This window comes from Oncorhynchus keta, chromosome 29 (assembly GCF_023373465.1).
Source record: "Oncorhynchus keta strain PuntledgeMale-10-30-2019 chromosome 29, Oket_V2, whole genome shotgun sequence".
Taxonomy (NCBI): Eukaryota; Metazoa; Chordata; class Actinopteri; order Salmoniformes; family Salmonidae; genus Oncorhynchus; species Oncorhynchus keta.
The window spans coordinates 15,743,762-15,766,424 of NC_068449.1; the positions used below are offsets into that span (position 1 = coordinate 15,743,762).

The window sequence follows — 22,663 nt, forward strand, 5'->3', positions numbered from 1 at the left end:
GTTATGATCACACCACATCTCGTTAATCATAAGGCATCCACCCCCGCCCTTCTTCTTACCAGAGAGGTTTGTTTCTGTCTGCGCGATGCGTGAAGAAACCAGGTGGCTGTACCGACTCTGATGACATATCCCAATTGAGCCATGTTTCTGTGAAACAAAGAACGTTACAATCTCTGATGTCTCTCTGGAAGGCAACCCTTGCTCAGATTTCATCTACCTTTTTGTCAAGAGACTGGACATTGGCGCGTAGTATGCTCGGGAACGGTGCGCGATGTGCCTGTCTACAGAGCCTGACCAGAAGACCGCTCAGTCTGGCTGCGCCATTGTTTTGTGTCTCCGGCTGGGATCCGATCCATTGTCCTGGGTGGTGGACCAAACAGAGGATCCGATCCATTGTCCTGGGTGGTGGACCAAACAGAAAATCGCTTCGGGAAAGTCGTATTCCTGGTCGTAATGATGGTGAGTTGACATTGCTCTTATATCCAATAGTTCCTCCCGACTGTATGTAATAAAACCTCGTATTTCCTGGGGTAACAATGTAAGAAATAACACATAAAAAACAAATACTGCATAGTTTCCTAGGAACGTGAAGCGAGGCGGCCATCTCTGTCAGCGCCGGAAGTCTCTTTACCTATATAACAGTCAGAGGAAAGCCCATAAAATTGTCAGAGAGTCCAGTCACCCAAGTTATAGATTGTTTTCTCTTCTACCGCACGGCAAGTGATACCGGAGCGCCAAGTCTATGACCAAAATGCTCCTCAACAGCTTCTACCCCCAAGCCATTAGACTGCTGAACAATTCATGAATATTGCCACCGGACAATTTTACATTGCACCCCTACACTGCTGCCACTCGCTGTTTGTTTGTTACCTATGCATAGTCACTTCATCACCTCCTACATGTACAGATTACCTCAACTAGCCTGTACCACTGCACACTGACTCAGTACCGGTGCTCCCTGTTTATAGCCTCGTTAATGTTATTGTTATTGTGTTACATTTTATTATTACATTTTATTTGAGCCTAATTGGTAAATATTTTATTCTTCTTGAACTGCACTGTTGGTTAAGGGCTTGTAAGTAAGCATTTCACGGTAAAGTCTACACTTGTTGTATTTGGCGCATGTGGTAAATAAAGTTTGATTTGATTTGGATACAAGTCATTATATCACATCCATCCAGGTCTGAGGACGTCTGGAGATGAAGCGGACCAGTGATATGGCTATCTTTGCTGGAGCACTGAGTCAATACACTGTGTTTTTTTTCTCCACTGAAAGAAGGCCTCTGCTCTTCTTATATCACCAAGAATCTGCCTATGAAATACAAAGTGGACAAGTGGATTTAGCAATCTCACTAGGACAAAGACCTCCTCCATTCCTGTCATTATGGAAAGAGATTATGATACCTCACATCACAAAATTGGGCTATTTAATGTTAGATCCCTTACTTCAAAGGCAATTATAGTCAATTAACTAATCACTGATCATAATCTTGATGTGATTGGCCTGACTGAAACATGGCTTAAGCCTGATTAATTTACTGTGTTAAATGAGGCCTCACCTCCTGGTTACACTAGTGACCATATCCCCCATGCATCCCGCAAAGGCGGAGGTGTTGCTAACATTTACGATAGCAAATTTCAATTTACAAAAAAAAAGTTGTTTTCGTCTTTTGAGCTTCTCGTCATGAAATCTATGCAGCCTGCTCCATCACTTTTTATAGCTACTGTTTGCAGGCCTCCTGGGCCATATACAGCGCTCCTCATTGCGTTCCCTGAATTCCTATCAGACCTTGTAGTCATAGCAGATAATATTCAAATTTTTGGTGACTTTAATATTCACATGGAAAAGTCCACAGACCCACTCCAAAAGACTTTCGGAGCCATCATCGACTCAGTGGGTTTTGTCCAACATGTCTCTGGACCTACTCACTGTCACAGTCATACCTAGTTTTGTCCCATGAAATAAATGTTGTGGATCTTAATGTTTTCCTCATAATCCTGGACTATCGGACCACCATTTTATTACGTTTTCAATTGCAACAAATAATCTGCTCAGAGCCAAACCAAGGAGCATCAAAAGTCGTGCTATAAATTCACAGACGACAAAAGATTCCTTGATGCCCTTCCAGACTCCCTCTGCCTACCCAAGGACATCAGAGGACAAAAATCAGTTAACCACCTAACTGAGGAACTCAATTTAACATTGTGCAATACCCTAGATGCAGTTGCACCCCTAAAAACTAAAAACATTTATCATAAAAAATTTGCTCCCTGGTATACAGAAAATACCCGAGCTCTGAAAGTCTTCCGACTAGCATCGAAGAGCCCTCACTGCTGCTCGATAATCCTATTTTTCCAATTTAATTGAGGAAAATAAGAACAATCCGAAATTTCTTTTTGATACTGTCGCAAAGCTAACTAGAAAGCAGCATTACCCAAGTGAGGATGGCTTTCACTTCAGCAGTAATAAATTCATTAACTTCTTTGAGGAAAAGATCATGATTATTAGAAAGCAAATTACAGACTCCTCTTGAAATCTGCATATTCCTTCAAAGCTCAGCTGTCCTGAGTCTGCACAACTCTGCCAGGACCTAGGATCAAGAGAGACACAAGTGTTTTAATACTATATCTCTTGACACAATGAGGAAAATAATCATGGCCTCTAAACCTTCAAGCTGCATACTGGACCCTATTCCAACTAAACTACTGAAAGAGCTGCTTCCTGTGCTTGGCCCTCCAATGTTGAACATAATAAAAGGCGCTCTATCCACCGGATGTGTACCAAACTCACTAAAAGTGGCAGTAATAAAGCCTCTCTTGAAAAAGCCAAACCTTGACCCAGAAAATATCGGCCTATATCGAATCTTCCATTCCTCTCAATTTTTTTTTAAAAGGCTGTTGCACAGCAACTCACTGCCTTCCTGAAGACAAACAATGTATATGAAATGCTTCAGTCTGGTTTTAGACCCCATCATAGCACTGAGACTGCACTTGTGAAGGTGGTAAATTACCTTTTAATGGCGTCAGACCGATGGCGTCAGACCGAGGCTCTGCATCTGTCCTCGTGCGCCTAGATCTTAGTGCTGCATTTGATACCATCACATTCTTTTGGAGAGATTGGAAACTCAAATTGGTCTACACGGACAAGTTCTGGCCTGGTTTAGATCTTATCTGTCGGAAAGATATCAGTTTGTCTCTGTGAATGGATTGTCCTCTGGCAAATTAACTGTAAATTTCGGTGTTTCTCAAGGTTCTGTTTTAGGACAACTATTGTTTTCACTATATATATATATATTTTACCACTTGGGGATGTCATTCGAAAACATAATGTTAACTTTCACTGCTATGTGGATGACACACAGCTGTACATTTCAATGAAACACGGTGAAGCCACAAAATTGCCCTCGCTAGAATCCTGTGTTTCAGACATAAGGAAGCGGATGGCTGCAAACTTCCTACTTTTAAAATCGGACAAAACAGAGATGCTTGTTCTAGGTCCCAAGAAACAAAGAGAGATCTTCTGTTGAATCTGACAATCAATCTTGATGGTTGTACAGTCATCTCAAATAAAACTGTGAAGGACCTCGGCGTTACTCTGGACCCTGATCTCTCTTTTGACGAACATATCAAGACTGTTTCAAGGACAGCTTTTTTCAAGCTACGTAACATTGCAAAAATCTGAAACTTTCCGTCTACACGGATAAAGCACTGAATATACTCCAGTTAGTGTTAATTACGGCTGCTAGAATCCTGACGAGAACCAACATTTTTTATCATATTACTCCAGTGCTAGCCTCCCTACACTGTCAAGGCAAGGGCTGATTTCAAGGTTTTACTGCTAACCTACAAAGGTTGCTCCTACCCATCTTTCCGATTTGGTCCTGCCGTACATACATACACATAAGCCTTTTTGTCATTAGAATTTCTAAGCAAACAGCTGGAGGCAGGGCTTTCTCATATAGAGCTCCATTTTTATGGAATGGTCTGCCTACCCATGTGAGAGACGCAGACTCGGTCACAACCTTTAAGTCTTTACTGAAGACAGTGGGTCATATGATTGAGTGTAGTCTGGCCCAGGAGTGTGAAGATGAACGGAAAGGCTCTGGAGCAACGAACCGCCCTTGCTGTCTCTGCCTGGCCGGTTCCCCTCTCTCCACTGGGATTCTCTGCCTCTAACCCTATTACAGGGGTTGAGTCACTGGCTTACTGGTGCTCTTTCATGCTGTCCCTATGAGGGGTGCGTCACTTGAGTGGGTTGAGTCACTGACGTGATCTTCCTGTCTGGGTTGGCGCCACCCCTTGGGTTGAGCTGTGGCGGAGATCTTTGTGGGCTCTACTCGGCCTTGTCTCAGGATGGTAAGTTGGTGGTTGAAGATATCCCTCTAGTGGTGTGGGGGCTGTGCTTTGGCAAAGTGGGTGGGGTTATATCCTTCCTGTTTGGCCCTGTCCGGGGGTATCATCGGATGGGGCCACAGTGTCTCCTGACCCCTCCTGTCTCAGCCGCCAGTATTTATGCTGCAGTAGTTTGTGTCGGGGGGCTAGGGTCAGTTTGTTATATCAGGAGTACTTCTCCTGTCTTATCCTGTGTCCTGTGTGAATTTAAGTATGCTCTCTCTAATTCTCTCTCTCTCTCTCTCTCTCTCTCTCTCTCGGAGGAGGACCTGAGCCCTAGGACCATGCCTTAGGACTACCTGGCATGATGACTCCTTGCTGTCCCCAGTCCACCTGGCCGTGCTGCTGCTCCAGTTTTAACTGTTCTGAATCGAATGGCAGTGTCAGGTAAGCTCAAGGGAGGAGGTGTTTGTACCTTTGTTGACAGCAGCTGGTGCGCAATCTCTAATATTAAGGAAGTCTCAACGTTCTGCTCACCTGATTTAGAATACCTCATGATAAGCTGTAGAGCATACTATTTACCAAGCGTTTTAATCTATATGTTTTGTCGCTGTCTATTTATGACCACAATGTAGGCACTAAGACTGCACTCAATAGGTATACAGGGTCATACGCAAAGAAGAAAATGCTCACTTTCCTGAGTCCTGCTTACAAGCAAAATTTGGAAGTTGTCCGATGAAGCAAAACATTTTTTATTTCACCTTTATTTAACCAGGTAGGCTAGTTGAGAACAAGTTCTCATTTGCAACTGTGACCTGGCCAAGATAAAGCATAGCAGTGTGAACAGACAACACAGTAAACAATTAACAAGTCAATAACACAGTAGAAAAAAAAGAGAGTCTATATACATTGTGTGCAAAAGGCATGAGGAGGTAGGCGAATAATTACAATTTTGCAGATTAACACTGGAGTGATAAATGATCAGATGGTCATTAAATGTACAAATTCAACATGTTTTATACATGGTTTGTCTATGTTGCAATTTGGTTACCATGATGACATAATCATGTGGTTGAAAATTCCCTCTCAAAATAACAATTTAAGCTAATTACTTTTTTCAAATCCAATGTATTTTCCATGTAGATTCCACATAATACATTGACAAATGACATCGAAACAACGTTGATTCAACCAGTTTGTGCTCAGTGGGTAAGTGTTCCAGGTTCCAAGCAGGAGGAAAAGGCTGGAGAAAGACAATATCGCTGCCAGTGGATTAAACACACATGCAGGTAAACCTCAGACATATTACAGAATAGAGGTCCATCTGTATTCAAGCCGCACTATCATTTTAGTGTCTGGATAAGGACCATTTAAAACTCCAAGGCCTCCTTTCTCTCTCTGTCAGTGTTTCAGGTCATTGCCATGTATGAATATGAGGTAGCTGATGAAGATTACTTGAGCTTCTGAAAGGGTCAGCTGATCAAGATGCTAGTTAAGGATGTCTCTGAAGACTGTTCCATTATAATTATGTCACAGTGACCACCATAGAATCTGATCAAAGCCAAAAATGAGTAAAAATGTTCCGTACAATTTAGATTGGATTTATCCTCAACTAGACATACTCTGTAGATTAGGCCCTGTGACCTCGCCATGCTCCACATGGAGGGCATGATCTATGTTGTATCTTTATGCACTGTTGGAGTATACTATTAACCCAGCCATACACACCTAGTATCATCCACCTGGTCCACTGTGTGTGTGAGCATGTGTGTTTGGAGAGGGACGGAAGCTATATTGTTGCTGTTGACCCGGATCACTGGTTGCTACGGAAAAAGAGGAGGTCAAAAGGGGGGTGAGTGTCACCGATGTGAAATGGCTAGCTAGTTAGCGGTGGTGCGCGCTAATAGCATTTCAATCGGTGACGTCACTCGCTTTGAGACCTTGAAGTAGTTGTTCCCCTTGCTCTGCAAGGGAGGCGGCTTTTGTGGAGCGATGGGTAACGATGCTTTGAGGGTGGCTGTTGCCTATGTGTACAGAGGGTCCCTGGTTCGAGCCCAGGTAAGGGCGAGGAGAGGAAAGGAAGCAATACTGTTACACTCAGTGTGTGTCCCAGGACCCCACACTCTCCTCCTGGTTTCCATTCAGGAAAATACCTGTCTCTTCTCAGTGAGAGAGTCTGTAGTCACACTACAGTGCTGTTCACCTATGGGGGACTGTCTGGGAGATACTCTCAATGTGCTGCTCAATGGTTGTGAAGGGAAGGCCCTCCAGTGGCTTGTTGAGAAATGTAAAAACAGGTAGCATGTCTTCAACAATCAGAACAAGGGCGATGGCACACAGATGACAGAGCTGCTGAAGAAGATAGAATAAGATGGTGGCAGGAAACAGAGGAGGTGTGTTTCAGCATAATGAAGAGGAAAGGGAACAATCACCTCCAATCAGGAAAGCAGACCGTATGAAGGGGCTTTCTCCATTCCGACTAACAAATATCATACTAAACTGTAAAAATCTCCTTGCATGAACTGATAAAGTGTAGGCTGACTAACATTCGAGACCAGTGCTCATTTCTATACATAATTATATGTATAATTGGCTCCCAAGTGGCACAGAGGTCTAAGGCACTGTATCTCAGTGCTAGAGGCATCACTGGTTTGATTCCAGGCTGTATCACAACTGGACGTGATTGGGAGTCCCATAGGGCGGTGCACAATTGGCCCAGCATCGTCGTTGTAAATAACCATTTGTTCTTAATTGACTTGCCTAGTTAAATAAAAGGTTCAATAAAAAATATAATATATAAATATTATACATATTATAAATACTATTAATATGTAATGTATTTAATGAGTCTACCATAAAAAAAGGTGGAGGCGTGGATGAGAAAACCAGTCAGTATCTGGTGTGACCACCACATTTTATTTGTGCACAAAATTTGAAATAAGCTTTTTGTGCGTATTGAAAATATATCATATTTTTGTTCAGTGTACATGTTGTAGCTAACCACACACACACACACACACACACACACACACACACACACACACACACACACACACACACACACACACACACACACACACACACACACACACACACACACACACACACACACTATATTTGATACAATTTGCTGTCATGACTCAAATCCATATTTGAAGTTCTCCCCCTACAGCAGGGGTGTCAAAGTCAAATGGACGGAGGGCCAAATAAAAAATTTATACAAGCCGAGGGCCGGACTGTTCGAATGTTCATTGAAACATTTTTAAATACGCATATAGTCTAGTGAACCTAATTGAACCTACTGAAAATAACAAATATATTCCAATATGATCAGATAAATAAAGCAATATTTTCTTATGGCTCTGTCAGTAATCTTTAATTTTCAACAGACACAAAAGACAAATTTCCTTTATATAAAAATCCCCATAACATGAACATTAAATGAAAGAAACCGGTATTCAAGGCACCATCAGTAGCCTATATTTTCTATTTTAGCAAAAGTGGGCTAAATTTACTTCAAAGAAAAAAACAATAATAGCAATTTTCTATCATCCACTCAACTGAAATATTTTTAAAATATAATTGATTGAAATACAATAAAATAAAGTGCAAAAATCTATTAATCAAAAACAACACTTTGTTTAAGGAAAGTAACATGCAGTGAAAACAAATATTAAACTTTAACTTTTAAACTTGAACTGAGTAAAAACTCTAAATATGTGATTGCACAGTAATGTTCACTTGTTTGAGGTTGAGGGTGATACTTGGTGGTGTCCCATCTTTTCCACAAGTTCATCAATGTTCGGGGTAAGGCTCTGAGCTGAGGAAATCCTCAGAATTGAGTGGAGGTGTTCAGCAGTAAGTCGACTTCTGTGTGATGTTTTGTTCAAGTTCATCAAAGAAAACAGTTGTTCACACAGGTATGTGCTGCCAAACATAGACAACGTTTGAGCAGCCTGGATGCGCAGCTGGGGCATTGTGTCGGGGGAGGAAACGGGCGAACTCCGCAGCACCCACTGCCGCATATTTTGCCCTCAGTGCATCATTGCATTGGAGGTCAATCAACTCCATTTGGAGGTTTGGTGGTGAGCTTTCCACGTCAACAGCAAATGGGTTACCGAGCAGTTCCAACCTGCTTTTTGTGCTTCAAAGTCAGCAAATCTTCGCCACCAGTCCGCTCCTGTGTCCACACATCGCAGGTGCTCCGTCGGTTGTCAAACCCACGAGTTTTTCCCAAGGCAGCTCCATCTCATTTACACATCTTGACACCTCTTCATACAAATCATGCCCCGTAGTTGTGCCATGCATAGGACGTAAAGCCAAAAACTCCTCTGTCACGCTTAGGCTGGAGTCCACTCCGCGGATGAAAATTGACAACTGGGCAATGTCAGAAATGTCGGTGCTCTCATCCACAGCCAAGGAATATGCAATGAAATCTTTTCCCTTTTTCACAAGCTGCTCTTTTAGATTGATGGACAACTGGTCTACTCTCTCGGCAATGGTGTTTCTGCTCAGACTCACATTTAAAAAGAGTTGCCTTTTTTTCTGGGCAAACTTCGTCACAAACTTTAATCATGCAGTTTTTGATGAAATCCCCTCCGTAAATAGCCGGGCTGATTTAGCGATCTCTTCTGCCAAAATAAAACTGGCCTTGACAGCAGCCTGGCCTTGTGATTTGGCTTTTTTGAACAGAGCCTGTCGAGATTTGAGGCCTCGTTTTAATTCCTCTGCCTTTTGTAGCCTTTGTTCCATGTCCATATTCTTGTATTTTTGTCCGCGTGTTTCGTTTCATAATGTCGTCTCAGATTATACTCTTTCAGTACCGCACACTTTCTCCACACAGAAGACACACAGGTTTTCCAGCTACCTCCGTGAACAAATACTCCGACTCCCACCTTGTTTGAAACCCCGGTTCTCAGTGTCCACCTTCCGTTTTGCCATTTTTGATGGGTATCTGAAAGTTAATTTTACTGTGATGCTGACAACTGCTGTGCCAATAAATATTGAAATGAAGCAGCCTACTGCTCGGTGCGTCACCGTTGCATTGTGGGAAATGTAGTATTGGTGCGTGTAAAAGATCTGCGGGCTGCCGGCTTGCTGCGGTCTGCGGGCGGTTCTAATAATAAATCAAGATCATCCCAAAAAACCTTCGCGGGCGGATGTGTTTGGGCCTTGACTCTGACATATGTGCCCTACAGTAACGTACACAGTATAATACACTTCGATTACAATCAAATATTGTATTTCTTGTAAAATGACAAATGGCATCCAGAATTGAAAACGACAGTTTAGAAATAACTTTGAAGACCAACATTTTCAGAAATCTATTCACTAATTAAATCCTAATTGATTGAAATGCTAAAAAAAATCTTAGAGGTGTTTGGGGAGGAACTAAATTGGTTTGAATGGATTTCATGGTGTGACCTTTTCAAGCAAGACTGTGTGACTGTGTGACCGTGTGACTGTGTGATTGACACACAGGTTGTGAGTGGCTGTGGCCTCTGCCATGTCCTTAATCTGTGCTCCATTGATCTAACACATTCAACCTGCCACATCACATTGCCACAACTCTGGTGATGGACTCCCCCATACACTCGTATCATATCAAGCAGTCCTCCATGAAATGTCCCCCTTGTCAGACCTATATACTCATTGAATAAAACGTACTGTTTGCAGAGACAGACTGTGTTTCATTGACTTTATCAGCATAAAAACTGCTTGCTACTGTAGCCTTCATTTCAAATAAGAATGAGTTACAAATACTCTGTATTTATGTACCTGAAAATCAGCCCTGTACAACCAACATTGCACACATTAAATAGAACAATACAGTTCCACACACACACAAAGCGACCATTGCCTATACAGAGTCCATCCCCACTCTGGGCGACATCATGGCTTCAATGTCCCTCAGTTTGTGGGCTCCTGAGGCGCAGTGGTCTAAGGCACTGCATCTCTGTGCTAGAGGTGTCACTACAGACACCTTTGGTTCGATTCCAGGCTGTATCACAACCGCCTGTGATTGGGAGTCCCCATAGGGTGGCGCACAATTGGCCCAGCATCGTCTGGGTTTGGCCAGTGTAGGATGTCATTGTAAATAAGAATTTGTTCTTAACCGACTTGCCTAGTTAAATAAAGGTAACATAAAAAAAAAACATTCCCACTATCTCCATGGAGACACGGAGGGCATGTGTGTGGACGTTTGGCGCTGGACATGAGAGATGAAAGCAATTACAGCTTTTGAGAGGCAATTATATGTGCCTTATGGTGGTATAGCCCCATAAATAACAGCACATCCACTGGCGCTTGTTCTGTAATATAGGAACAATGAGGTTGAGAAAGGAGCCACATGGCCTGCTGTGATGTCCATTGTACTGCATTGTACTGCGTTGCCCATAAGAAAGTGGGTCATTATGTTTGACAAAGGCTTAATGACATCAAACATGAGGACTCTTTATATGAATTTGACACTGAGCTACAACATGGAGATAAAAAAAAGTGCTATGAAGAGAATGTTGGGCCTTTCGTGTGGCTTTTGTAAAGAACTACAGAAAATCATATAAATATGCAAACACTGGTGGGTGTACCCCTAAGTAGGCCTACCTATATCCATGACAGGGATGGGATGGGGGGAAGACACCCAATTAAATCAGAGATTCAGAAACGGAACTAGGGAAAGAAAAGGATTAAGAATACTTTCCTAAATATAGACTGTACCTGTGATTTCAGTGAGGGCTTAATAGTCTCGTTGGCCCCAGCTAAAGCACTTGACCTGCTGAGTAAAGATGTTAAATAAGCAGTTTATGACTCAGGAACTAGCTAGCTTTCTCTGTCTTTTGGAGGTTTGTCAGTGTAAGTAGTTATGTGCGTTAACATCAAAGGGCTCAGACCATATTTCTGTGTTTACACCACTTGCACCGCCATCGAGCCAATAGCCTAGGACATTTCCTTCCTGTACGCAATGCCAGCACAAAAGAGAGAGACAGTTTGTAACTCCCTCCACAACATTCCCAAGTCCCAACACATATCAAACCTGCTCCCAACCCCCAGAAAACCTCACAGATGGCACAATGGTCTCTAAAGGTTTCCCTCAGTCTTTGTCAGTTGTTTACTCCTTTCTCCACAGCATTCCCAACAAATTCCCAACGCTCAGACAGCTTCCCATGGGTCCTTCTAATGACCCTCTGATGTTTCCAGGGCCAGTTTTCCTCTCCATCCTTCTTGGAGAGCCATTTACTTAATTTCAGAGCAGCTAAATCCATTTCCGCCTACACACTCAAAAAGGTAGGGCACCCGTATTACCCTCCATTTAAACAATTATTCAAGCAGAAATCCATGAGTGAAAAAATGGAGAGTCTTTTTTTTATTCATGCCAAGATAAAGGAGAAATTGAGGCAATGAAGCTGAAAACAGGAAAGGGTGCGACAGGACTCGATGGAGGGGTTTTCAGACAAGCAGCTGCCAGTCTGCATAATATTTAGATTGCATATGAAATTGTATATAAAATACCATTAAGGCTCAGTCTTACTTGAAACATATGAAATAAATGTTACATTTTCCTCTCCTCTATATGTCTCTTGGTATTCACTAACAGTCACACTAGGATTAGGAGATCCGGGGTCGTGGCGTGAAGATGCTCGTCACCACCGCTGGCATGTACACTAGAGGTCACATGACTAGGTGACACAAACGATACTTGGCAGTTGCGCCGGGTGGAACAGTTGAACTCTGGGAGCTCGACGCTACTGCATGCGTCACATTTCCATCGGCTGTTTCCTACGATATTTAAAGCAGTCACCTCTGAAAACACCTCACCACTCCTGATTCACACTGGAATACTGAAGTATTAACAGAAGAGAGGGACTGGGGCCGGGAAGTAATGTGGTGTAGCCTGTGGACACTAAAACAGTGGTACACAGCACAGCAGCACAGTGTTCCAGTCGTCTGCAGTATCAGCAGTCCTCTTCTCTCTCCACAGGTGGAGACTGCATATTGAATATCAATGGAGCATTGTTAGTTTACTCTATTACTGTGAATGTATTAATAGCAAGGCCATTGAGGAATACCGATCAGGTGGTGTCCGTTAGGACTCAGGAGGCACGTATTCAGATGCTTGTTACGAGATTAAAAGATCTGCACCTGTGATGTAGATAGCTGAATTATTGGAATATTTTTGTCATCCATCTATTGATGCCTATCCACACCTCTGTCCATATTTTACCCCTGCCGTGTCTTTGGCTATGCCGGATTAAGTGATATAACATACTATTCTATAAAATAATTTCTCCGTAATTAATATTACCTGATTGAGCTAATCATGTAAATGTAATTAACTAGAGAGTCGGGCACAACGAAATAATATTTATAGAGCTGTTATCTTCCGAATAAACTCTTAAAGACCTAGTAATATTTTACATCAATAGCAGTCAATATTAATCGTCATCTTAATTCAGTCTCGTCTGAAAGTTGTAAATTCTTAGTTATCCGCACGAACCCTGGCTAACAATTTGAATCAGCAATACAAAATTGGGTTTAATTATTTATTTACTAAATACCTAACTAATCACACAGAATTACACATACACATATTTAAATCATAACTTGATTACAAATTACGTCATAAAGGAAAACGTCCCTAGCGGGCGGAACAGATATGACAGCTGGTTACACAAAAGAAAAGGGGCTGGGTTTGAGTGAAAGAGCGGGAAGAATGAGGAACAAAGGGCGAAGCTGTGCTATCGTAAATACAGTATCTTATGCATTCTAAATTACCGCCCATTTGGAAAAGGAAAATGCAATAAATATTTACTCTTGAGCTGCGCTTCGGCAGGTTGGTGGTAGATGGAAGGCTGTGTTGCCCAACCGAGTCCTTTGTCCCTTGAAGAATGTCTCTGTTGGTAAATTGTAGTAACGTCGTTGTATGGTAGACGGGATACTCTGTCCGTTCCTTCCAAAAACCCTTATTTGCAGCGGCTGTTGCTAACTCAACGGCTAGGAGGTATCACTTCTGTAGTGAATAAGAGTTCAAAGTTCATACCATTCGCACCCAAAGCTCACGCTGATGTTGGCTTCATTCTGTAGTTATTATCTGAACCGTTCTGACATCGGACCGTCGTCCTCACGTCCTTGGTGGTTATATTGTCATCAAGGGCTTATATAGGAAGGGAGAGGAGGGCGTGTTTGAAAAGTTTTATAGCCCATGTCTCTTCGCAGGGGCGGGCCACTGATTGAGCAGAGCCCTATCTTATGAAAACCCAAATCTCACATTTTAGAAGCTAAAATCACATTTCATCCCATCACGAATAATTTCATATTCAAACATTTAAATTGAACAACAATTCCATGTGAATCCGATAACTCTAATGTGTCTGATGTCCACTTTCCACATGAGAATGTCTCCGATGACAACCGAACTGACATCATATTCATTAAGTACCACCGCATATGTTCCATTGGTCGGATTACCAGAATATAGTTAATTTCCCCCCACCTACTGATGTTCCCAGAATCTCTGTTAACCAAGGGTTTTGCAAATGTAACATCAGTAGGGTAGAGAGAGGATAAAGGGGGAAAGAGGTATTTATGACTGTCATAAACCTACCCCCCCCAGGCCAACGTCATGACACCCCTCTATAGTTGTGTTTTTCCAGTCTTGGCATGCAAGCTTCCTCAGTCACCAACACCAACACCCACACACCCACACACACACACACACACACACACACAGCGAGCGTTCTGATAGAATACAAAGAACACGCTAATTGTTTACAAGCTTGTCACACCAGCAGCATCTTAGTGGACAAAGGAGAGGGATGTGTGTGTCGCTGGGGCACAGTGTGTGTGCATTTGTGTTTCCAACCGATAAGCATCGCAATCCCAAGTTAAAGACAGTATAGATAGAAGGATGGGTTGGGGAAGATTATGTTTTCAGCTTCCAAACCACTTTAGACTTGCACCCCAATCCCCTTTTCAATAATTGACTGGGCTATAATGAGGGGTGTAGATGTGAGCTGCCTTCCAGAGGAGGGGAAGGGTGTTACTCTGCATTCAAGACCAGTCCTGGACACCATCCTGGGCATGGTTAATGAAGACCCACAGCCTCCCCTGGCACCATGGAGCTCTGCTCGGAGACTGAGCCCTGAGCAGAGTCAAGCTGCAATTAAAAGGGCTGTCAGTGGTGTCTGGCTCTAACGAACCTCTGCACTGTCACTATCGACCAGCATCAACACATGCTGTACAGGAAGACAGGGATGGGGGAGAAGGAGGAAATGGAAGTAGGAGAAGAGAGGAGATGGGCTCGAAGTGGAAGGGTGGAGGAAGAGGAGAAAGGGCAAGGATGTAGTGGTAGAGAAGGAAAGATTAGGAGAGGGTTTGGGGAGAGAGTAGTGATCTAGGAACCATGATGCCATGTGTCGACCTCCAGTCATTCCCCAGGGTTAAGCTGCCATTGAGGTATGCAGGGATCCCCCACAGGCATCTCTGACAAGACTACCTATGGGCTCACAGTCAAAGAGAAAAGCCTTCAGATGATCCCCTTATAAAAGCTTTGTAAAGTAACTGTTCACCAATAATAATGAACAAAATTCAGTTTACATTCATAGCATTTAATTGACAATGTTCAGAACAGATATTCTGTATTTTCTGTCCAAACATACATAGTCATCTGCATCATTAAAGGGGAATGGAATGTGTAGCCTTATCAGTTCATAGAATGGGAGGGTGAGAAAGAGAGAGAGAGAGACGGAGAGCGAGATAGGAATAGCAAGAGGGAATGCGAGAGCATGTAGGTGCAGGGTCTGGTGAGTGTGGCTCTCCTGATGGCCCTCGAACACAGTTGGTTCCCCCTCCCTTCCCATCCCTCGCCCTCTATTCCTCTTTCCCATCCCTCCCCATCCCTCGCCCTCTATTCCTCTCTCCCCATCCCTTGCCCTCTTTCCCTCTCTCCACATCCCTCCCCCTCTATTCCTCTCTCCCCATTCTTCGCCCTCTCTTCACACCCCTCCCCCTCTCTCCCCATCCCTCCCCCTCTATTCCTCTCCTCATCCCTCCCCATTCTTCACCCTCTATCCCTCTCTCCCATCCCTCCCCCTCTACTCCTCTCTCCCCATTCTTCGCCCTCTCTCCCCATCCCTCCCCATCCCTCACCCTCTATTCCTCTCCTCATCCCTCCCCATTCTGCGCCCTCTATCCCTCTCTCCCATCCCTCCCCCTCCACTCCTCTCTCCCCATTCTTCACCCTCTATCCCTCTCTCCCATCCCTCCCCCTCCACTCCTCTCTCCCCATTCTTCGCCCTCTATTCCTCTCTCGCCATTCTGCCCCCTCTCTCTCCATCCCTCCCCCTCTCTCCCCATCCCTCGCCCTCTATTCCTCTCCCCATTCTTCGCCCTCTATTCCTCTCTCCCAAATCTCACCCTCTATTCCTCTCTCCCCATCCCTCCCCATTCTTAGCCCTCTTTCCCTCTCTCCACACCCCTCCCCATCCCTCCCCCTCTCTCCCCATCCCCATCCCTCGCCCTCTATTCCTCTCCCCATCCCTCCCCATTCCTCGCCCTCTATTCCTCTCTCCCATCCCTCACCCTCTATTCCTCTCTCACCATTCTTCGCCCTCTATTCCTCTCTCCCAAATCTCACCCTCTATTCCTCTCTCCCCATCCCTCCCCATTCTTAGCCCTCTTTCCCTCTCTCCACACCCCTCCCCCTCTCTCCCCATCCCTCCCCCTCTCTCACCATCCCCATCCCTCGCCCTCTATTCCTCTCCCCATCCCTCCCCATTCTTAGCCCTCTTTCCACAGCCCTCCCCCTCTCTCTCCATCCCTCCCCATCCCTCACCCTCTATTCCGCTCTCCCATCCCTCCCCATTCTTCGCCCTCTATTCCTCTCTCCACATCCCTCCCCCTCTATTCCTCTCTCCCATCCCTCACCCTCTATTCCTCACTCCCATCCCTCACCCTCTATTCCGCTCTCCCATCCCTCCCCATTCTTCGCCCTCTATTCCTCTCTCCATATCCCTCCCCCTCTATTCCTCTCTCCCATGCCCATCGCTCACCCTCTATTCCTCACTCCCATCCCACACCCTCTATTCCTCACTCCCATCCCCCCCTCTATTCCGCTCTCCCATCCCTCCCCCTCTATTCCGCTATCCCATCCCTCCCCCTCTATCCCGCTCTCCCCATCCCTCCCCCTCTATCCCGCTCTCCCCATCCCTCCCCCTCTATCCCTCTCTCCCCATCCCTCCCCATCTCTCCCCCTCTATTGCTCTCTCCCGTCCCTCACCATTCTTCGCCCTCTATCACTCTCTCCACACCCCTCCCCCTCTCTCCCCATCCATCGCCCTCTATCCCTACCCCTCTATCCCCATCCCACCCCCTCTATTCCTCTCTCCCATCCCTCACCATTCTTCACCCTCTATCACCCTCTCCACACCCCTCCCCCTCTCTCCCCATCCATCTCCCTCTATCCCTCTCTCGTGATTCCTACTTCTCCCTCCCCCCAAACCTTGCCCTCTATCCCTCTTTTCTCAGTCCAGTGTGAGGTCTGTCTAGAGCAGGATATGGTATTTGAGTGCGCGGGGGACCCTGTTGATGACCAGTCTGCCATCGTAGCTGAGTGAGGCAAAGAGCCATGGGTCTGCCGAGGACCACTCCACCGCGTATACACTGTCCTCATGCTCCTCATAGGTAGAGATGATACTGTCCTGCAGGGGCTCCTTAGTTCTAGAACACACACATGGGTGAGGTGAGTTGAATAGGGCGAGTTAAGGACAAGGCTGCCTACCACACACAAACAAAGGTCTAGTTATATTACTCAGTCTCTGTTCAAGGTCTGGTTGTGATTAAACCAGGCACAGTACTCCTCCACACAGCTGACCCTGGCTTCCTATACACATAATAGGCTAGTTAATGTATCCTTTAAAAATTATCTATCTATCTATATCTATATATTTTTATTACAATGTGTAGTGGTAGAGAGTCGGCACAGAAATGGAATAAAATAGGGCATTGCAAAGAATAGCAGAGGTTCATGAAGACCAGAGTACAGGGCTGAATCAAATGTATCAAAAATATGATTACTAATAACTGGACGACTGTTGCACTGACCATGAGATGATGGATACAGTGATAACAGTGGACAGTTAAGGCTGAGGTTGGTCCAATATGGCTCAAAGGGGGGCCAGGTCTGGACAGATATGTCAGAAAGTGGACAGTGTTGACAAGTTATGACTGAGTGGACGTATGTCGTAAAGGTTTTGTCTTAGGGTCCATACTTCTCGTCCTGGTGGTTGTCCTCTCCGTCGCTGAGGTCATCGTCGTCCACCAGGTGACCGAAGGGCTCGGAGGAGATGGACACCATGTTGGACAGAATCACCCTGCTGTCGCTGCTGCCGGTCAGCACCAGCTGGTCATGAGAGTGGTTGAAGCGCACGCTCCACACCCTGGGCACACACAGGGAATCAGTGAATGGGTGTTTTTAATACATCCAATTTTAGTATCTATACATCTCCTTTTCTCCACTATCCGTCTCTCCCTCGGAGTGCAGGTTGACGTTTATTGTCATGAGTCTTATCCGGGAGGTAGAACTGAGCAATTTCTGCTAGATGGACCAGCTGAAAAGTCAAAATTGGCAATATCGTAAAAATGTATGAAAACAAAATTAGCTTTTTGGTCTTAATTTAAGGTTAGTCAAATTAGATTGTATGACTTTGTGGCTGTGCCAGCTAGTGACCACTCAGCATAGCTGCTTCTAGAGCAAAAGTCATGACAATAATTACCAACCTGCCCTCTGGCTCTTCAGTACATTTGTATGTGGTAATTGAGATGGATGTGGGCTTTGTTTCTCTGTTGTTTAGTTTGTACTGCCGTAAGGTGTTGTGTAATGATGGTTAGTCAGTCTCTCTCATCCTAGGGCAGAGCTCAGTGGTGGATCCTAGCTCCTTATCGAGTGTGATTGAAGAATAACTGGCCTGTTGACAGAAAAGCTGCCTCAGCGCACTCTTTCCTCTTCCCTTCTAAAAACAATTGTCCCTAATAGCAGAGCCCTGACACCCCTTGAAGCACTATCTATCAGAATAGACATCTACACTGTTAAGGATACATTTGGCCCATCTATCTGTCTTTCAGAGATAGAATCCTGTGTGTGTATGTGTGTGTTTTTATCATGCAGTGATTGGTGTGCTGCTCTAGCTGCAGCAACGGCATGGCTCTCAGACAGTCATTATCTGAGAGCGTGTCTCTACAGACATAGTACACACACACCTGAATACTGCAGGGCACTGTGTTCAGCTAGCTACTTACATAGCCCTGAGCACTGCAGCTCATCACAGAATAGCTACAGTAAGCACCTATAACACCTGAACACAGGGCCGGTCCTTGCCATTCTGCTGCACTAGGCGAGACCAAAAAATGCTACCCCCCGCAAAAGTGCAACAGTCCCATTAAGTAAAATGACGTTGAAAACTGATTATGTATTTTCCAGACGTTGAAGTGTGGTTCAATTTAGGTTCTGAATGAAAGATGAAAATATGTATTTTCCGTACGTTTAAAATACATAATTTCCAGGATGTTGAAAAATCATATTTTTTGGACGTTGAAATCAGGTTTATTTTCTGTTCTGAATGAAAGTAGAAAATACTATTTTTCCCAGATGTTGAAAATATATATTTTCCCTGATGTTGAAATCAGGCTCATTTTTGTTACTGAAAGAAATTTGAAAGTACGTTTATAGACTATGTTTTGTTTGGGCCAAATCAAGGCTGGTCCCGACCGCACTAAATCTGAACCAAGCATCGAAGTCCATGATTGGTTCAGATTTTGTCTGGACCGGACCAAAAAACAAAGATTGTGGATGTGGAAATCAAGGCCAGTTTGGACTGCACCAATAAATATGTCCCGAAAGGCAGAGCCTATTTGCAAATGTTTTTACACAGCATGAAACGCAGAAGAATTTTATTTTTCGCTATGATCAGCTTGTCAAAAGTTGACAGATACAAACTTAAAACCACTGATGGGGTGAAACTCCTGGACAATAGTTGTGACTGTCCGTTTTACTTTGACCTGTCCTGTTTTCAGGATATGTTGTTTTTTAACATGAGAGCACATTTTTTATTTGATTGGGTGCCATTTAGGTTGGGCTACTTGATCGGAGAAACCTGCATGATGTAAAACGTGTCCGTCTCATTACATTGTCATATATTTTATCTCCAGCATGTAGGCTACAGAAAATGCCACATACTCTTTCTACAATATCCTATACAGTATCTGCTACATGATTTATGTTAGATGATTTATTTGACGGCATGTTGGTGGAGCGCCGCAGCGATGCATCTCTCCAACAGCACTCTGGAGAGGCGCGCTGGGAATGGACAAGCTAAATATTTTGTGTCCCTAACTTTTTTGTGCACTGCTTATCACAAGGCGGCATCAGCGCGCACCTAAAAAGCACATATGCCACTAGTTGAGAGAAATTGTCATTGTTTTTAGGCAGATTTATGAGAGGTTTTATGTGTCGTTGTTGGAGGTGAGTCTTGGTTAGTTTAGCTCAGAAAATGCCCCCTTGTCAATCTGCCGCCATAGGAGGCTGCTTAATCCTGCCTAATGAGCGGGCCGGCCATGCCTGAACATGGCAGTGCAATGTACTTAACCTCTGATGGACAAGTTCTTTACATGAATGCATATTTGTAGCAGCAGCAAACTTCTTGTCATAACTAGACATACAGTACATTTTGACAGGCCCGGGCCAGTATATACAGTAGGGTAAGCACGCATACATGAGTGGGATAGGACTGTTCAGTGTCCTTTGTTAGCAAATTGATGCTTATTGGTAGGAATGATGTTCATTTTCTGTTGGTTGTACAAAGAGTGGGTTTGAGGCTACAAGTACTATTCCACAAAGATGGGAAGAATTTGGATGTATCTGCTGTGTGTGTGTGTGCTTGTGTCCTGTGTGTGTGCTTGTGTCCTGTGCGTGTGTGTGTCTACAGCGCAGCACAGGTGCCCACCAGTGGGAGTGCTCTTCCAGGGTCTTAACTGGCTCGTTGATGTTTCTCACGTCCCAGAATTTGACCTTGCAGTCGTCCCCACAGCTGGCCAGGTAGTACTGTTTGTTAGGATTGAAGTCCAGGTCTCGAACCAGCTGCCCGTGAGCATTCTCGATGCAGTAGATCTGACTGGGGACAAGAGAGAGAGGGGGAATGATAGAGAAAGAGAGAGAAATGAGAGAGAGAAAGGAGAAAACACCAGAACAACCCTCCCTGATGACATCTATCAGAGATAGAAGCCTGTAGTGGTGCTGTACACTAGGTGAAGGCCAGACTGGATTTCCTGCCCTATAAAAGCCTGATTTGTTATAAAGCCAGGAGTCATAATCACACATGGCCTTGACTTCCTACTCCTCTCTGCTGGGGAGAGGTAAGTGTTGAGGTAAGTGTTGAGGCACCAAAAAAGGAATGAAAGACCAGAGAAGAAGAAAGAGGAAATACTTTTCTGTTTCAGATGCTGTTTGTTGTAATCCTTCTCTCCTCTCAACTGGACAGGAACATAACACCTTTCCTCTCATCTTCTCTTCTGTCCTCCACATATCTCCCCCTCCCCATTCCTCCCTAACAATGCCCCTCCATTCCTCATCTCATCTTTCCTGCATCTCCCGCTGTGATGACTGAAGAGGAACCAGGGCGGCCTATGGAAAAGTATTGCCCACAGTGCTCCTTGATCTCCTCCACCAAACACCATGTACCCTGCCACCTGCTGATCTCATTAAAAAGGGAGGTAAAATACAATGACCTGATGGCTTCAATGAGGTCTGGATGACAGTCTATATGGCTCTACGACTATATGGTTTGGGACGTCACAGAGCGACCAGACACTGGCATCAGCTCCTTCCCTCTCACCCCAAAAAATGTCAACAGCGTTTCATCTTGTGGCTTTTAAAATGACTTGAGATGATATTTTGATGTGTAGCATTTCACACCGATTCAGTGTTCCGGGGTATGTGTGGTGTCACTCTGCTGTCATATGCACAATCTACCCCCGATTGACTGACTCCTCTGTAACCGGTGTGACCTCTGGCCATGGTGTGACAGTGTGTGTGTGTGTGTCGTAAACTCTGTCCTCCATGGAAAAGGACGCACAGGGGAAATGGAGCAGGAAATTGGGTTAGTTTCGGTGCTTCCAGAATGCTTCCGAGCATCTTGCTCCCCTCCCTCCACCTAGCAAATATAAAATGGGAATCCTGAGCAAAGCCTGGCTGGAACCCTCCTGACAAAGTATTGGGGATTATAGAACTTCCTAGCTTAAGCCTCCGGACACAGTGAAACTAAATCTACTCGTTCTCCCTTACGGCTGTGAGGGCCAAAACAAGCTATTACACACAGGAACATGTGCACACACACACACACACACACTGCCCCCTCTAACCTCAGTCTGGGTGATACATCGCTATGCTGAGGGGATGGACTGGATATCACACTCATCACAGGTCTCCGTTTCTATGACAACTGCCGTTTCATCGTTTATCAAAATTAAAGCCTAGCTTTGAGAGGAGTTGGGAAGGAAGGAGGAAGAGACTGTCCATGCACAAAAGTAAGGGATCATTACATCAAAATTGTGGGTTGATTGATGGATATGTTTATGGCCAATAATAAAGCAATTCCTGATGCTTAAAAGTCTCAGAGCAACAAAGTGTTCCTAGTGCTACTGTGTAAATATGAACAGCCATGCCAATAAACTCCCAAAAGTATACAGTTGAAGTCAGAAGTTGACAAACACTTAGGTTGGAGTCATTAAAACTTGTTTTTCAACCACTCCACAAATTTCTTGCTAACAAAATATAGTTTTGGCAAGACAGTTAAGAAATCTACTTTGTGGATGACACAAGTAATTTTTCCAACAATTGTTGACAGACAAATTATTTCACTTATAAATTACTGTATCACAATGCCAGTGGGTCAGAAGTTTACATACATTAAGTTGACTGTGCCTTTTAACAGATTGGAAAATTCCAGAAAATGTCATGACTTTAGAAGCTTTTGAGTCAATTGGAGATGTACCTGTGGATGTATTTCAAGGCCTACCTTCAAACTCAGTGCCTCTTTGCTTGACAGCATAAGAAAATCAAAAGAAATCAGCCAAGACCTCCACAAGTCTGGTTCATCCTTGAGAGCAATTTCCATAAGCCTGAAGGTACCACACGTTCATCTGTACAAACAATAGTATGCAAGTATAAACACCATGGGACCATGTAGCCGTCACACCGCTCAGGAAAGAGACGCGTTCCGTCTCCTAGAAATGAATGTACTTTGGTCCGAAAAGTGCAAATCAATCCCAGAACAACAGCAAC

At 44.3% G+C, this 22,663-nt stretch overlaps 1 protein-coding gene across 5 annotated transcripts in view; it reads right to left on the minus strand.

Moving 5' to 3' along the window:
* Positions 1 to 16,767: 16,767 nt before the first annotated feature.
* The window catches only part of eipr1 (EARP complex and GARP complex interacting protein 1), a 37,973-nt gene continuing 32,077 nt past the window's right edge, over positions 16,768 to 22,663 (minus strand). For 3 of the 5 annotated variants that reach the window (XM_035742577.2, XM_052486110.1, XM_052486109.1), the window contains exons 7-9: positions 20,328 to 20,495; positions 17,598 to 17,765; positions 16,770 to 17,046 (exon numbers count right to left, since the gene is read on the minus strand). In XM_035742577.2, coding sequence (XP_035598470.1) covers positions 16,872 to 17,046; positions 17,598 to 17,765; positions 20,328 to 20,495 — 511 coding nt within the window. In that variant the 3' untranslated portion in view covers positions 16,770 to 16,871. Of the gene's footprint in view, positions 17,047 to 17,597; positions 17,766 to 20,327; positions 20,496 to 22,663 lie in introns of all 5 variants that reach the window. The other 2 variants (XM_035742580.2, XM_035742579.2) reach the window with 2 other exon arrangements.